Source organism: Mucor velutinosus (genome assembly GCF_035048745.1).
Source record: "Mucor velutinosus strain NIH1002 chromosome Unknown tig00000093, whole genome shotgun sequence".
Lineage (NCBI taxonomy): Eukaryota > Fungi > Mucoromycota > Mucoromycetes > Mucorales > Mucoraceae > Mucor > Mucor velutinosus.
The window spans coordinates 1,698,018-1,714,315 of record NW_027041907.1 but is presented as its reverse complement, the minus strand read 5'-3'; the positions used below and the strand labels follow the sequence as shown (position 1 = coordinate 1,714,315).

General features: G+C 41.3%; 11 protein-coding genes across 11 annotated transcripts; 4 read left to right on the top strand and 7 right to left on the bottom strand.

The window, feature by feature from the left end:
* Positions 1–400: 400 nt before the first annotated feature.
* Positions 401–892, bottom strand: ATC70_002301 (uncharacterized protein; the record flags this gene model as incomplete). Its single annotated transcript, XM_064821679.1, has 1 exon — positions 401–892. One exon carries the CDS (start codon positions 890–892, stop codon positions 401–403), a length of 492 nt encoding a protein of 163 aa, XP_064681365.1.
* A 34-nt stretch (positions 893–926) lies between these two features.
* CEX1 (Nuclear aminoacylation-dependent tRNA export pathway component) lies at positions 927–1,499 on the bottom strand (the record flags this gene model as incomplete). The annotated part of the gene is made up of 1 exon (XM_064821678.1): positions 927–1,499. One exon carries the CDS (start codon positions 1,497–1,499, stop codon positions 927–929), a length of 573 nt encoding a protein of 190 aa, XP_064681364.1.
* Positions 1,500–1,761: 262 nt separating this feature from the next.
* Positions 1,762–2,256, bottom strand: mpf1 (meiotic PUF protein 1; the record flags this gene model as incomplete). Its single annotated transcript, XM_064821677.1, has 1 exon — positions 1,762–2,256. One exon carries the CDS (start codon positions 2,254–2,256, stop codon positions 1,762–1,764), a length of 495 nt encoding a protein of 164 aa, XP_064681363.1.
* Positions 2,257–3,364: 1,108 nt separating this feature from the next.
* Positions 3,365–4,125, bottom strand: ATC70_002298 (Eukaryotic translation initiation factor 3 subunit F (eIF3f); the record flags this gene model as incomplete). Its single annotated transcript, XM_064821676.1, has 4 exons — positions 3,365–3,392; positions 3,472–3,597; positions 3,650–3,750; positions 3,826–4,125. 4 exons carry the CDS (start codon positions 4,123–4,125, stop codon positions 3,365–3,367), a joined length of 555 nt encoding a protein of 184 aa, XP_064681362.1.
* A 42-nt stretch (positions 4,126–4,167) lies between these two features.
* On the bottom strand, positions 4,168–4,467 carry ATC70_002297 (uncharacterized protein; the record flags this gene model as incomplete). The annotated part of the gene is made up of 1 exon (XM_064821675.1): positions 4,168–4,467. The coding sequence occupies one exon, from the start codon at positions 4,465–4,467 to the stop codon at positions 4,168–4,170; it is 300 nt and encodes a 99-aa protein (XP_064681361.1).
* Positions 4,468–5,774: 1,307 nt separating this feature from the next.
* ATC70_002296 (uncharacterized protein) lies at positions 5,775–6,908 on the top strand (the record flags this gene model as incomplete). Its single annotated transcript, XM_064821674.1, has 1 exon — positions 5,775–6,908. One exon carries the CDS (start codon positions 5,775–5,777, stop codon positions 6,906–6,908), a length of 1,134 nt encoding a protein of 377 aa, XP_064681360.1.
* Positions 6,909–7,641: 733 nt separating this feature from the next.
* ATC70_002295 (uncharacterized protein) lies at positions 7,642–8,694 on the bottom strand (the record flags this gene model as incomplete). The annotated part of the gene is made up of 2 exons (XM_064821673.1): positions 7,642–7,847; positions 7,932–8,694. The coding sequence occupies 2 exons, from the start codon at positions 8,692–8,694 to the stop codon at positions 7,642–7,644; spliced, it is 969 nt and encodes a 322-aa protein (XP_064681359.1).
* Positions 8,695–9,192: 498 nt separating this feature from the next.
* ATC70_002294 (uncharacterized protein) lies at positions 9,193–10,178 on the top strand (the record flags this gene model as incomplete). Its single annotated transcript, XM_064821672.1, has 5 exons — positions 9,193–9,244; positions 9,307–9,545; positions 9,609–9,850; positions 9,910–10,012; positions 10,068–10,178. The coding sequence occupies 5 exons, from the start codon at positions 9,193–9,195 to the stop codon at positions 10,176–10,178; spliced, it is 747 nt and encodes a 248-aa protein (XP_064681358.1).
* A 155-nt stretch (positions 10,179–10,333) lies between these two features.
* Positions 10,334–11,395, bottom strand: ATC70_002293 (uncharacterized protein; the record flags this gene model as incomplete). Its single annotated transcript, XM_064821671.1, has 4 exons — positions 10,334–10,675; positions 10,730–10,922; positions 10,980–11,185; positions 11,243–11,395. 4 exons carry the CDS (start codon positions 11,393–11,395, stop codon positions 10,334–10,336), a joined length of 894 nt encoding a protein of 297 aa, XP_064681357.1.
* Positions 11,396–11,610: 215 nt separating this feature from the next.
* Positions 11,611–12,645, top strand: ATC70_002292 (uncharacterized protein; the record flags this gene model as incomplete). The annotated part of the gene is made up of 1 exon (XM_064821670.1): positions 11,611–12,645. One exon carries the CDS (start codon positions 11,611–11,613, stop codon positions 12,643–12,645), a length of 1,035 nt encoding a protein of 344 aa, XP_064681356.1.
* A 1,825-nt stretch (positions 12,646–14,470) lies between these two features.
* Positions 14,471–15,890, top strand: ATC70_002291 (uncharacterized protein; the record flags this gene model as incomplete). Its single annotated transcript, XM_064821669.1, has 3 exons — positions 14,471–14,725; positions 14,798–14,902; positions 14,961–15,890. The coding sequence occupies 3 exons, from the start codon at positions 14,471–14,473 to the stop codon at positions 15,888–15,890; spliced, it is 1,290 nt and encodes a 429-aa protein (XP_064681355.1).
* Between the last annotated feature and the right edge of the window lie 408 nt (positions 15,891–16,298).

Sequence of the window (16,298 nt, the reverse complement as noted above, 5' to 3'; positions counted from 1 at the left end):
TGTAGATGACATGATGATTCCATTTCATCTGTCATTCAAATGCTGCGTGATTTATCCGGCTCTTAATTAAGGCACCATGATCCATCATGTAATTCTGTTGTCAGCATAACAGAAAGTCGTCATGAAGTAAAAGTATGTAAATTAAGCGTTGAGATTCTGAGCTACTGTTACTTGAAGGCTCTCTTTCTCTAGCTAATTTATTTACCAGGAGCCTCTCTCTTCAATCTTGCGCTTGGCTTAATGATTGGGGATCAATGCTTTTTGCGCATAAAGTTGCTTAGATCAGTTATCTCGGCACAGCTGATGATATACGTGCACCAGCTTTTCTTACACACAGTCATTGAGAAGATCCATCATACACTCTTTCCGGAAAGTAAATTCGCCCTGACGGGGCACTATGCTAAACCAGAGAGAAGTCTTCATGAGCATCAAAGAACTGGTCAAGAGGATCCGAGAGAACCGTTGATGTGAAGTCCACCTGAGCCATCTGATTACGTTGGTAATGGTTTTCAATGGTTGAGGAGGAAGTCCAATTACCGAGAATTACGATGTCGTCTCTAGAGACCCCAAGATCTAACACCCGTGAGTATGCCAATGAACGGATGGAAACATTAGGTTCAGAAGTGCAGAGCGCAATAAAGTCACGATGTAGCCATGAGGAAATGGTTGAAGACGATAGAGACTGTTGGATGAGATGAGACTTTACAAAGAGTTGTGAACCCGGAGGACGAGAAGCCAAACCAGAGTGATCATGAAGAGCCTTGAAGCCCTGAACTGGGCATAGTTCTATGTCGGACGTATGAGGGTGGATGGTAAAGGGCTTGATGATGCGTCGTTTGCGACGATTCTCTTTAGGCGCCACGACTTGTAAAGTAAGACAGCCAGTATCCATGATAGAACAGGAGTTATACGAGATACGAGCTAAGTCAGAAGGTCGGAGGAAAGCCGTCATAGCAAGTAGAAAGACTAACTTCTGTTGCAATAACTTGATAGAAGTAGTCGTGCGAGAAGCAATGGAACGGGTATAGGTCAACGCGGGGGGAGATGTCGATTGTGGGTCGGTGTATAGGGACGGGAGGTGCTTGTTTCAGCATGGTGTCTATGTAAGAGTTAATCAGTTCACTTTTACGTATACCTGTTGGTTCATTATGAAGATGAGCTACGGCAGCCCGTACAGTTTTCAGTGTAGAGACCTGTAAGTTGTAGCGGGTGCGTATATCCGAAAGAAAGTTAACAAGTTCTACGGGTGTGAACGAGGTGAAAGAAGCTCCATTCTTGATGGCCCATTCCAGGAAACGAAGCTGGTTCTTGCGATAGCTTAAGTTAGTCCCAGTGGGAGCTAACTTTGCTGCCAACAAGTCCTCAACCGCTTGTGCATTGAGGGTTTTCTTTAGTAATTGGTGCCTGATAGTTGCCACACGGAAAGCATCCAATTCTGTTGTAGTAATGGGTGGGGGAGTCCTGGGTGATATTGCCTGCACCGCTTGTGGTGGTAACATCCAAGGCGGGGAAAGAGCCAACCGTTGTAAGAGGGAGAACCACAGAGCACTAGGTTAGTACGGAACCACCAGAGTCACCAGGGAAAGTCGTACTTGCCTGATCTTGTTCGATACTCGTGTGATGAGATTCTAAGGGAGATTTACGAAGAGATTCTGGAAGTTGGTCCATGGTATTGATAGTGCATCCGTATATAAAGCGTCTGGATCCGGCATCCATGACACGTACTTTGGTAGCAACTTCGTAGTCCTGTCCACGAATAGATCAATGGAAAAAGGTCCCCAAGCTTGCTGTATCTGTTAAAATATCTGCGGCTTGATCACCCATTGATTCTTGAAATACTGGCGCCGAGACTCGAAGTCTGCGATCCTGTTGTGAATGCCTTGAATGTGTTGGGCCTGAATCATTATGCGATTGCGGAGACACCATGTCCAGACCTGCATTGCCAATTCCATTAGCAGAAGAGAGCGAGTTCCACCTTGCTTGTTGATGTAGGATAAGCTGGTTGCGCTGTCTGTCCAGATTAGCACTGTTGAATTCGGCGGCAGATGGAAAGTTCTGAGGGCTATAAATGCAGCTTGTAGTTCCCTCCAGTTGATCGATTGGGCTGCCTCTTCCGCTGTCCAAAAACCATGGGCCCGCTGATTCTTCCATGAGCAACCCCATCCAGTATCGCTGGCGTTCACGAACATTGTCTGATTGGGCGTTGATGGGAGCATTGACCGACCGTTCCACTTGTGGATGTTGACATACCACCATTGAAGTTCTTCCAGACTTGCTCGATCCAACGGGCGAGGACGATCCCAATCCACATCTGATTTCACTGACTGATTCTTGTAGAATAAGAGGAGATGGGTGTACAGACGAGCTGGGAATATCGCAAATATTGCAAAAAAGCTGCAAGAAAAAGACTTTTAATGGTATCCGTATGACAGACAGGAGGATATATTCATATAATGGACAAGATGATGATGATAATTAATGGCTATAATGACTAAAGATTGCCTTTCGTTTGTTTGAGATTTTGACGTCAATGATCTGGCGCATAGTGTTATCAGTTAGTGTCACAGGATTTTGGGCATAGTTGTGATTGTCGCCGTTTACTACACTCTGGAAACAAGTAATGATCTTGATAACTTTGTTCAATTGCGAAATGAAAAGCGGTACTTGATCAAGACTGAATGGGAGTTGGATATGAGCAATTTCACACATGGTATAGAGATCGGTTTTGGTGCGATTAATGATGTAGAACGTTGCATTTTTACCTTTGTGATAATACAGAATGAGAATGTTATAGACCTATGGAACACAACAAATACTTTACCAAGTACAAGGAAAGTAAAAATAGATTTCAACTTGTGTTTATCCGAAGCATCTTTGGCCAATGTTGCAACACGCACCAGATCGATACCAACAAGCCGGTTGTTAAGCACAAAGAATAAAAGGATTATTATTTGTAGCTTATAAAAAATGTTCGATATTATAAAAACAAGAAAAGACTTATTTGAATAAGATCAGACACAAAAACTAAAGATTGATTGATGAAGACAAGAGTTATTCTATTTATACTAAGTTCTGAATGCCAAAGTAGCAATTTATCTTGTACAATGCTTATCACATCTGGTGAACCTCAGAATTTAGATAGCTGAGATGCACTTCAATTATCATAGCTTGTCCATGTTGTTGCACAACACAGGCATATCTACCCATCAAGAATACCTTAATCTTTATAGACAGTTGTAGCCCTTCTGGCACAACACCGGTGATTGAGGGCCTGGTACTGCGCTTTCACTTCGCCGCAACCAATTCGATCGCTCAACAATGCTCCATGTATTATATTGATCGATGCGTCAGGTCGTATACTGGCTTACTTTTCGTCATCACTGACAGATGTCCTATTCAATTAAATTATGAATATCAAATCGTCCCCTCTACATGATATCCTTTTTCATCCCAGCCAAAAGTTGCATTTACCATCGAAATGCTATGTTATTATCCAAGTCTTCGAAAAGAGGACTGAGAATCGCTTCCAAATGTCGTGTGATCAGTTCCGTTTCCTTGGGCCCATTTTCAAAGATGCAGCGTGGCAGCTTTTCCACCCTATTAATGAATTACACACAGTCTAAAAACTTACATGTTTCGGATGGACAACAAAATCCTGTTGACAGGATTAAGGACATCATCGTCTTGTATCAGGGCAGAAATTTGCCGTGATGCTGCTAGGCGCGTGCATGCTTTATCTCGGTCATCGTCCTAATACAGATCAAAAAATAAAAAAATAAAAACAAGAACTACTCATTTTTCTATTCTGGTTTCTCTCAAATTTACCACATCCAATTGCATTATGGTTTTTTCGAGTTGCAGTTTGATTTCAGATGGAAACGACTGATCAGTTATTTTATGTTTTTCAATGATATGCTGGCAAAGTGCATCACATGTGTTGAGATCAATGTGCTTGTGCAAATCTTTGTGGGTGCGCGCTGGCTTCAGCAACAATATAGAGGAGAGAGCAAGTAAGTGTTGCACATGCTCTTCAACGGTGGTAGCGATGCCTTGCTGTATGTGGTTGCTTACATCTTGTTTGAAACTATAAAATCGAGCAGATATGTCAAAGTTGTTAAAGATCATGCGATCGTCCGTTGGTGGTGGCGAAATATTAATTTCAGCAAGTTAAGTTGGCACGGATAATGGAGATGAACTGGATGGAGAGGTCGGAGTTGAGGACGGTATGATTGACGCGGTTAACTTGTTCGAGATGTATGGCACAATTGATGTAGTCGTTGCACTTGATAACGTAGCCAGGGTTTCGTCGTCCTCGTTTCCAGAGATTGATATCATGGTGGTTGAGGTTTCACGCTCACCAATATTCATTGTAGTTGTCGCAGCTGTGAACCAATCATCACGCTCATCAGGCATGCGTAAAGAGTACGAAATTTCAACAGAGCCAGTTTGAGGCGAAACATCAGCCATTGAATCATAAATGTATACGCACTTCAACTGTTTCTTCGCCAAATGCTCTTTCAACGTTTTTGCAGTCTTGAAATATTTTTTGCAGCATGGACACGGAAACCCATCAGAATTTCGAGAAACTGTTAATTCCCCTTTGTGATTTTGGTAAACATGTAAGAATCAGTAATAAATAAAAACAAGAGAATCAATAAAACAACACTTACCAACTTGCACCTCTGAAATATGTTCAAAAATCATATAGCTGTCTCGTTTACTTCTCGTGCTAAATTGAGCATTGCAAAGTTTACAATTTACAAACATTGCAATGAAGGATACAAAGAAAAAGTGTAAATGAAAAAAAAGCTGCAAAAAGCTATGCAGCTTTTGTTGCAGCCTTTGTTGCAGCTTTTTTTTTTTCATGGGCTCATACATGAGAGGCCAACAGCCTTAAACAGCTGCTCAGCTTTTTTTTTTTTTATCACAAACACTCTGATTTCTGTAGAAAGAAAGCTTCTTCAGAGTGCTTGCCACTTACGCCACTTGCCCAAGCATTTATAAGAATGTCTAACAATCCCTTTGAAATCACTTAGTTTCAGGCTGTTAGAAGCTTCACTGATCCGACTCATCAATGTTTCCTTCTCAAGAAATTTGCTGCGCTTCACTTTACTTTTGACTGCTGACCAGAATTGCTCGATTGGATTGAGCTCAGGAGAATATGGAGGCAAATAAGTGCAGTGGTAACCGCGAGGCTCTACATATTTGGCTATGTTCTCTGATGTATGGATAGGAGCATTATCCATCATGAGGTGGTGACCTTTCATGTGTAGGTACAGGTCCATTTCATCGTAGAAAGCTGATATAGTGTCCCGTCAGGGCGAACTTATTTTTCGTACAACCTGAATTTTCTTCTCACCATTGGGCGAATTTACTTTCTGGAAAGAGTGTACATGCAAACATGCAAACATACAAACCATTAGTACTAAATGAGTAATATGATGTTTATGTAAATGGCTACAGGGTTCAGTCATGAAAACACAACGGCATACTCTCAGGATTCAATTCTGATTTATGCAGAATTTGTCAAAAAGAAAACATGGGGTATTGAACAGCCGCTGAGAAATAGTTTTGCTTGTGTTGAACAAATTCGAAATCTGAATGGCGCAATCTGCAATCAAGGCAGAATCATTGTTGGAAATGTTGCAATTTCATGTTTATCACGCAATATGCTTCTTGTACTCGTCATGAGATGGTGAATGTGTATATAAAGGTTGCTTTTGCTAGCCTCTTGACTTGCTTTATTCAATCATCTCATATTCAAAAAAAAAACAATGTCTGCTGCTGCTACAATTCAACCTGCTGCTGCCACTGGAAGCGCATCCAACAATTGGCGTGGTTTCTCTTTGGATAGTGATAACCACACTGTTCATGCTGTATACCCTGATCGCATTACTGGCCCCTCCGTATGGGATGGCAAGGAACTTGAATCACAACCTGAAAAATGGATCTACTACTTTACACCTGAGGATATTGCTGATATAGACCAAGCCATCAAGCATTTCGTCTCTCTTGATCTTCCTCTTGGTGAGATCAAGCCAGAAACTTTTCCTCTCAAACACTTCCATAAGGTCATTCTCAAGGAGCGTGAAGATCTCTTTCATGGCTTAGGTTTTGGTTTGTTCCGTGGATTCCCCATCAATAATTATGAACGTAAGGAGCAAGCCATCTTTTTCATGGGTATTGGCTCGTACATTGGTGCCCGTAAACCACAAAACGGCAAAGGTCATGTATTGGGACATGTCAAAGATTTAACGGAAGGCTCTACTACCAAGACTGTATACAAGGAGGATGATCCCACCACTCGCATCTACGCTACTCGTAAAGCCCAACCATTTCATGTTGACGGTACCGACATTGTTGCTCTTTTATGTTTGAACGAAGGTACTGAGGGAGGCTTGAGTTCAATCATTTCCTCACATACCGTTTACAACCGTTTAAGAGAACTGCGTCCTGATATTGTTGAGCTCATGAAGCAACCTTGGTTGTGGGACCGCAAGGGTGAACATGGACCTAATGAACCTGGCTATCTGGCTGCATCTCCATTGACCTTCTTCCAAGAGCGTCTATTCACATTCTGGGGTCCTCACTTTTTCGAAACTGTCAACAGATTCCCTGAGGTTACTGTGGAAGAAGAGAAGTTTGAAGCTATGCGTTATATCCAAGATTTATGTGAGCGCGAGGCATTAAACATGAAACTTCAAGTTGGTGATGTTCAATTCGTTGCAAATCACTCCATATTACACGCTCGTACTGCTTACACTGACCGACCTGGTAAAACTCGTCATCTTTTGCGTCTCTGGTTCATGGTAAACCCAAAGGAAGTGAACGTGGCTATGCCTTTTGTCAAGGCTGATTACAATTATGAATACGCTGGCGAGCAAGTTGTTCCCCTGGAGGCTGAGTAAGTCGCTTTGCTTTACCCTGTTAAACTGTTGATTATTTTCATCTATACACCAAGAGAAATGAATGAAATAAAGACAGAACCTTTGCTTTACTACCACCATCTATTTATTACGTTTGTATATAAAGCGCTGCAGAATAAAGGCTGTGGTTAATAAGCTTTCAACATTGATATTTGTCAAGTTGAAGCTTGTGAAGGTTAGTTAGCCCAATTTCTTTCTTAAAAATAATCGCTGAAATGAGCACCATGGGTCTAATGGGCTAAATGGATACTATAGCGCTAAGAAATTTAGCCTGCCTGGAGATCTGACACCTGTTTCAGCAGGTAAACGCTGTTCAATCATATGACAAGATTACATTTATCTAAATAAACTGCATCTAAAGGATCATACACTACCTCAATCACTCAAGCAGAGCATGTGTGCAGTAATTATGTCATATGCAGTGAAACACCATCATAAATCTTGAGATTGAGCCCTCCATTATTGATTGCAATAGGCGTTATTACGCTGATGAACATCTAAAATGAGTATGCTGACTGAGTAGCCTCAACGGCTAAAATCCTGATGCCGTTGTCACATTTGATGTTTGTTATGCTTTTCATTGCTGGTACATGACCCGTCCATATGTGTGTTTGTATAGATCACAATGTTGAGCCTTAGTTTTGATGCATACGATCACATTAAAAAACAGCACTTTTGAATTGATTTCACTAGTACAGCTTTTATTAGAATTGATTCACCATTTGATCCGATTGCACTTGTTTTGGTCTACATTTCCAAAACTGTGATTCATGGATCCACGGTATAACTCTTTGATCACTTTTCCCTTGACAATCGTCTCTTCTATAATTTCACGGCAATGGCAGGATTTGACACGGCCGTACCATATTCCAGTTTTACCTTTGTTTATGTAACAAATCACGTTTCCTGCAAATTTATGCCCTAAAACAGTCGATTGTGTAATCGTTTCATCAGCATGACAATCGCACTTTTCTTCATTTCAACACGAGTGTCTCTCTACGTTACCTCCAACATGGCTCACCATAAAGACAGAGGTACCTCCTTCGCCATCATGAATGTCCATATCTCTCAATACGTGATCGAACTCACGATTCAATATCGGTGCTGTGACACCACAACGCTTGTCTCTCTTTCTATGCGAACAGATCAAGATCATCGAGTCGTATGGGTTGGGGTATACAGCCAATTCTTGCAGATCAAACTTTTTGAACATGTTGATGTCAGTAGTGTCAGTTGTTGGCAATGGTAGCTTTACAAATACGTCATACAACAGTTGAGCATCGTCGGGAGTGACATTACCAATCACAATATTCTCGGGCAGAACAATCACGTCAAGCCCACAGTTGACAGTGGTTGAATGGGTGGCGATGAGCGAGGTGTTGGTGACAAATGTTCGCCATGGCATTGGGTTATTGACCAGTAAAGCTTGTAGGTTGGCGGCTAATGTGCCGTAATCTTCTTCAATACGTGCAGGCCAGTCGCATTGAGCTGTACTGATCATGAAATGACGGCCGTATGGAGACATACTACCTAGAAGAGGGCTTTCTTTATCGAATTCTAGATAGGATGGGTACTGTTGATGCTCTTCGCATTCTTCTGCACAGCTTGCACAATCCTTGACAATCAGGTCGGTTGGTGGTACTTGATCAATCTCCACCTCAGGATGGTCCTTTGCTTCCTGCGTAGGTTGTGGAGCTTCCTCATTCGTAGGTGTAGAAGGCTCACTGCCAGTGATCAGACTACCGATGGATTTAAGAAATGATGCCATGATTTTTTATTGTAAGAAAAGAGGAAAAAGAGAAAACGAAATTGAAGAACCTTTTTATAAATCGGAACTTATTTATCTGATCTTTAGCTGTTGACCGAAGCACTCAAAAGATTACCCTGCCCCATTTTCTGACCATGAAGCTTCAAACGCATAGCTCAAAGCGCGGAGGACACGGGTGAAACGTGGCCGCTCTATTTCACCATGTCTTGGCGTAGCTGCCAACCATATCATTGTACTCTGTATAAGGTTATATACATTTGATATGAAAGGATCTGATAAAACCAAGCAGGTCTTATGGTCACCCTTACCCAATCTAAATTCATCCACGACTTCTTTACATGTGCTACAGTCGAGGGAGCCCTTTTGTCATCTCTCGCCGCATCTGCCTTTGAAAAGTAGTGGTTGTACTGCGTTATGTGGTACCTCCACATCTTTCCCTGTTTGTTTTCAGATACTTCAACTCTTCTTGCTTTTCCTTTATCCAACGTGGACAAAATCATGAAAAAAGATACAGAAATTATGACCAGTTATTTGGCTGAATACTCAGATAGTAAGTGCATATTCTTATTCTTGGAGATGTGAGTCATTTACACAGATACAAAAAAATTTTAGCTGTGGAAGCTCTTCCTTTAGAATTACAGAGAAATTACACACTCATTCGACAATTGGATGAAAGCGCAGAAGAGCTATTAGCTCAGATTGCGGCAGAGTCGATATCGTTAACAAAACCCCAAAAGGCCCTGACGACTGAAGAGCGAAAGAAGCGGTTAGAACACATTGGTCAACTTTTGAATGAGACATTGAAAAAAGGGGAAGAGAAGCTTGCTCTAGCGAAATCAACATACGACACTGTAAGCATCTTCTTTTCAGAGACTGTATGGGTCAGCGCATGTGGATATTGATAGTTATCATAGGTGGACAGACATTGCACAAGATTGGATAACGATTTACAAAAGATTGAAGATGAACAACTTATTGGACCTGGTCGCACCGCAGCTGTTTCCCACTCAACACCAGCCAAACGAGATATCTCCTCTCTGGAGGATGCAACACCCAGAAAACAAACAGGTCGAAAAAAGAGCAGAAAGACACAGGCAGAGAAAAAGGCGGACGAGAATGCATTTTCTCAAGAAGACGCTATACAACAGGCACAAGCGTAAGTAGAGGGGTGCCAAACAAACCAAATGTGCCATGGGAACTCATTGATTTCATTAGTGCCGCATCTTTGAGTGATCTGCCAATTGATCCTAATGAGCCGCTGTATTGCTACTGCTCCCAAGTATCATTTGGAGAAATGGTGGCATGTGATAGTGGCGATGTAAGCATACATGTACATGATGACAGCTCAAGATTGCTAATGCTATTTATTATAGTGTGAAATTGAGTGGTTCCATCTAGAATGTGTTGGATTAAAGACACCACCCAAAGGAAAATGGTATTGTAAAAACTGCACAGTGGACCTCAAAAAGAAAAAGAACATCTAAGTAGAGCTCGCTGTGGATGATGATTCTGGTGATGACTCCGTGGACAATTTTGCTCTTTTCTTTCTGATATCTTCCTCATGTTTCTCTGCTGATCTCTTTTTAAAACTAACAAACAACTTAATACATCCTGTAAATAAACACCCAAGATAACGCACTTACATGGCTGAATCAGGATTCATTGCTGGATTCATACAGAGCCTTAATTTTCTGTCAATTTCCTTGGCTTCCTCTTGTGTTACTGGAGTAACTGTTTTTAATAACCCCAATATGCGCTCAACAATGGATAGTAGTGTGGGTGCGTCTTGTCCAAATCTATCAGTAATGTATCGCTTTACTTGTTGGTCGAATCCGTTGTCCTTTCCTGCTAGCATAAATGCTGCCAATGCGAGCTGTGCTGGTTGATAGATCAATGGTAGATCAGAAAGCAGAATCTCTGCTATAGCTTTGTCTACTTTTTTGTACGTCTCCTTTAGCAGTTTAATATCTGTAGGTCCGGTCTACACACTCGTCTTAATGCTCCATTGCTCGTCAACTTTCATGGCTGTGATTACCTGCATGTCTAGGAAGAAACCATACGCTGGTCTGTAAGGGTGATGAATATAATACTGGAACTTGAGGCCCTGGGATACGGTGTACTCCAAGCTAAGCACCGTTTTTGTCGATTTCAGATGAAAAGTCTTTCCAAAATCTTCAATTGACATTCTCTCGCTTTCTGATTTGGTTGCCAAGAACAGGCATGTCAAGCTATGCCGAGACCAATTAGATGGCCATGGCTATAAGTCGGTCAATAAGCACACTTACAGTATGTCCTTGGGATGATAGTCCATCACAGTATTGTATAGAAAGAATCGCTTCATGTAGATCAAAGCCGTTGCCATTACCATGTCTGTTAGCTTGCAATGCTTGCTCATGACTTGACATTGCATTTCAAAGAATCGACATAGCGCCAGTTCTTCTTTTGCTGAAAGAAAATCTTTATCAAGTGCTCCATCCTCCTCCTCATTCTTCTGCTATGACAGTGATTGTGAATACACGACAAGATGGGCAAATCTGCAAAATCTGACCTGTTCCTCTTGGATATTCTTCTTCACGCGACGGATGGCTTCATTGGTGCTTTTGTTTCGAATGTCCCATAGTTGTTTAGGGCTGAACCTCCAGTGCTGATATTGCGAGGACTCTTCAAAGATCTGTGGCTTCTTGTTTTCTAAATCTGTCATATGCAGAAGAAGAAGAGCTTGTAAATGCTGCGTAATGTAGGTCAGGTTTATGTACTCAAATTTTTGAGGGTTTGGGTGTCCAGTGACTCGAGTTTTTGACTAGACATGAGAACCTGCTACATTTACACAATCGATATCGACTTGTATCATGCATGGTATTTTCCAAACACTCCCTTTTCTCTGTTTCTTTGTTTCTTATCTAAAACATTAGAAACATGCCACAATCACTACTATTAAAGCTACCGCGTGAGGTACTCCTGTATATATTGAAACAGTATCTCGACTTGACAGACCTATGGACATTAACTCGGGCTTCAAAAGACTTACGGTGTATTGCTCTGCTTCTATTGAGAAAACAGTGGAGCGTCGCCTCAGATTCTCTTCTCAAATCACAGATGAATGCCTCCATGATAGCTGTTTCTGGGATATCACAAAGGATCATAAAGCGAATCACAATCTACGACCCTTATGCATTTCCACCGATACTGCCACAAAACCCACGAAATTGGCTCTACCTCACACTGACAGATACCACTGTATACGACCTAGCGATATATCAGCATTCTCTTCCAAACCATTCTGTATCTGAGGCAAGATCTCCATCGCCACCCAATACATTTCCACCGACAATCGAGCCAGGCCTAGACGAAGGCAGTGAACATTTCTTCCCAATGGAACGTATCAAATACCAATGCAAGCGACTACACTACATCATTGGGGACGAAAGAAAACTGCACTATCAAATAGCTCGGAACGTTACCAGAGAAAACCTGAATACCGTTGTTGAAAGCATATTCCATCATGTCATCTTTGTCAACAGTCGGTGGATGATCATGTCTCGCCGTCAATCAGCTATCGCAATATCCAGAGCTCGAGCATTTTCAGCTGCTACCACACGTCTCTTGTGCAGCTTAGGAGCCAATTTCAAGAACGAAGTAGCAGCCATGGTTTGGGAGAACATGGCAACATTTATAACCTATGTTGAATACCGTCTTTTGGGCAAGTCAAATGGCAACAACAATCTTATGGATACTATCACCGTGTTCCTGAATTTCGTCTGTGCTTGTTACGTTGCACACATCATTGTAGACGAGCAAGCACTGGATGCCTTTTACAAAGTATATCATGTCACTAGCAAAACTTACAAGGATCAGACTAGAAGTTCGTTGCGAGAGTTATGGCTTAGAACAGATCGAGATTTGGAGGATAGTCCGTTATCTCGTTTCCTCAATCTTCGTGATAGTCAATAAATCTCACCAACCCACAAGTCGGTTTGGATAATATTGACATAAAAATCATTCTATAGATTTCAGCACATTTTGATTCTTTGAGAGGAGATTTCTTGAGTCTACGGAGAGTAACATCTTTGAAGAGTGACTCGTTGTCTTAATTCTCTGATCGTTGTATAATGTGATGGGAATACCTTTGTGAAGGAAGTCAGACACTTTGAGTCCGGTTGCTTTTGACAGAGTGAAGCCTTCGGAATTATGTCTTTGATACATTTTTCAATAATAATAAAAATGAAAATAAAGTCGATTGAATCATGGCTTTAAACGGTAATAAAATACAGTGATAAGGAAGTGTATGTGCATGTGCTATTATCCGAGATCTCTACACGATTTACGTATGTGTCCTGATTTTGCGTGATTTTACCGTGTATTAAAGCACCTTGACAAGGCTTTCTGTTCGCCATGTCAACAAGCATCACCTAGCATATTTACAAATGTACGGTGCGTCTGATTCAACCTTTCGAGAACTAGAGTACTGTGGTTGATGGGCATTGACATCGCTCTACAGCACAAGCATTGGGTTTGCCCGCCGAAAACAATGAAAGCTCCGAATTGCATTTTTGATCGTCTGATTTGTCGATTTTTGAACTTTTTAGATTCGATTCGACTTATTTCTTCAAATTTGACTATAACACTGTAATGATTATTCTATGCTTCCTTAAGCTTTCTTGGAGTACTTTTCAAGGCGCATCCAGCGGCGCTACTTACAATAGATGTTTTAATAAACTTACTGAAAAATTGTACAAAATACGAAATGACGTTTTTGGCCAAAATGTTGAGATTTTCTATACAAAAGCCTTACAATCAAAGTGTCAGGGGTTGCGTTGGATCTGTAGAAGCATTTTGATTTAATATATACCTTAGTAAAAAACTTTTATTTTGCGGTCAAAAACGCGATCGCGTAATTTTCAATGAAAATCATGAGGTATCACTCATCGTTTTCAGTCGATTTTCGACAATCTCAAAAAAGTTGAGCAAAAGTGTCAGAAAGCAACTGTTAGACGAGAGAAATTAATTGGTGTGATTCCGGCGGCCTAAAACGGCCTCTAACGCGAGAAATCACTGCTCAAATACGTACAAATTTTGCTGTGAACTGCATATATTTGAGTGGTAAAAGGTAGTACTAGTATACTGTCTGCGCGTATATGTATTATTCTTACTGATACGCCTGAGGAGTATCGTAGAGAGTCCAAATCCAATGGTACAGGTCATTCATAGCTGATTTTCATATGATAGAAAAAGTCAAACGACAGAATTTCAGTATATTTAGTAAGATGTAGCCTGCTTATTCCAGTCATTGATAGAGTCAATTATAGTTTAACTTGACTATAAAGTGATACAAGTAATTGAAATTATCAAAACATAAATTCAGGGCATTTTAGACCGAATGAAGCATATGAAAGGCCAAGTCCAAAGCGTATTCATCCCATCAGGCCAGTGTAGTCCTCTTTATGAAGGATGTCCTCATTCGATTTCGATTGACGCTTGCTGAAGGGATGTGGCATGTTGTTTTGGTAAATCAAATGTTGAGGATGTATTCGAATGGCCTATATTATGTCAAGTGCATGACATATAGGCATGTATTTCATGCATTCTCCAATATTCAAAGGCACTGATACCCAATCTAACATTCAAGCGATGACGTTTACATTCAAGTTCATCAGCGATGCTGATTGATCCACAGACATCCAAAAAGCTTGATAGGGACAAAAAAGTACGTAATGCTTTTTTTTTTCTCTCTCTCTTTCTCTCTCTCTATTTTACATAAACTCTCAACACATTAGAAATGACTACATTAGAAGATAAATCTTTATGGGAAGCTGAGAACGATCAGGACGACATTGGACAAGATATTCTTCGTTTAGCACCCGAGGAAATTACAAACAGAACCCGTTTGTTGGAGAACGATATCAAAGTCATGAAGTCTGAAATTGTTCGTTTGCAACACGAACAGGCTGCCATGAAGGAACGCATCAAGGACAACAAAGAAAAGATCAAGATGAACAAGCAATTACCATATCTTGTTGGTAATGTGGTTGAGGTAAGTGACTGGACGTTGCCTAGCATCACGAACACACACGTCGCATGGATATTGACTGGATTCTCCATCTAGCTGCTTGATGTAGAACCTGAGGAGGAAGACAATGAGGGCGGAAACGTTGATTTAGATGGCCAAGTAAAGGGAAAATGTGCAGTAATTAAAACATCCACAAGACAGGTAACATGAGTAAATGCACAGAAAACGAGGCACCCTCTAACCACGATTCCTCTGCAAGACCATCTTTCTGCCGTTGATCGGTTTGGTTGAATCTAGTGAGTTAAGACCTGGCGACCTCATCGGTGTCAACAAAGACAGCTATTTGATTCTCGACAAACTTCCAGCTGAATACGATTCACGAGTGAAAGCTATGGAGGTGGACGAAAAGCCTACTGAAGACTACAACGACATTGGTGGATTAGACAAACAAATTGAGGAACTGGTTGAAGCCGTTGTTCTACCTATGACACACGCTGATCGATTCAAGAACCTAGGTATCAAACCACCCAAGGGTGTGTTGATGTACGGACCTCCTGGTACTGGTAAAACTTTATTAGCAAGAGCCTGCGCTGCACAAACCAATTCTGCCTACCTCAAGCTAGCAGGGCCTCAATTAGTGCAAATGTTTATCGGTGATGGTGCTAAATTGGTGCGCGACGCTTTTGAGTTGGCCAAAGAGAAATCGCCTGCCATCATCTTTATTGATGAATTGGATGCCATTGGTACAAAGCGTTTTGATTCAGAAAAGTCTGGCGATCGTGAAGTACAGCGTACCATGTTGGAACTATTGAATCAATTGGATGGCTTCTCGTCAGACGATCGTATTAAGGTCATTGCTGCTACAAACCGTATCGATATCTTGGATCCTGCATTGCTGCGTTCAGGTCGTTTGGATCGCAAGATTGAGTTCCCCTTACCCAACGAAGAAGCTAGAGCTCGTATCATCCAGATCCACTCCAGAAAGATGAATGTCAGCAAGGATGTCAACTTTGACGAGTTGTCTAGATGTTGTGACGAGTTCAATGGTGCTCAATGTAAGGCTGTTTGTGTGGAAAGTGGTATGTTGGCGCTTCGTCGTGGTGCTGTTGAAATTACACATGAAGATTTCATGGAAGCCATTCAAGAAGTGCAGGCAAAGAAGAAGATGACACTGCAATACTATGCTTAAATACACATAATAAACCACCTGTTGCTTTGATATAACTCAATTGTGTGTGCTCTTGGCAGATCTGGATGACGAATGATAAATCATCCAAAGCCTTGTTTTCAAATTGACATTCTGGACATGGACGCCCATCACATGATGACAGGCAGAATGGAAGTAGATGGTGGCATCTGGCAGCTTCCTATTCAGAGCAGCACACTTGATGTCTGAACATTCCATTCTACTCCTTTTTTGATGATTAAATCGGGATATAACGACTAATCAAAGAATCCCGTGGGGGGGAGATGTTCTTTAAGGTCCATGGTGCTATTTGGTTGGTTTGTTCTCGAGTTGAAACCTTCAAATCTAATTGAACCATCATTTCATTGTAACTCGAGCCTAACCTCGAAAATATTTTTTCCTTCTTTTCCA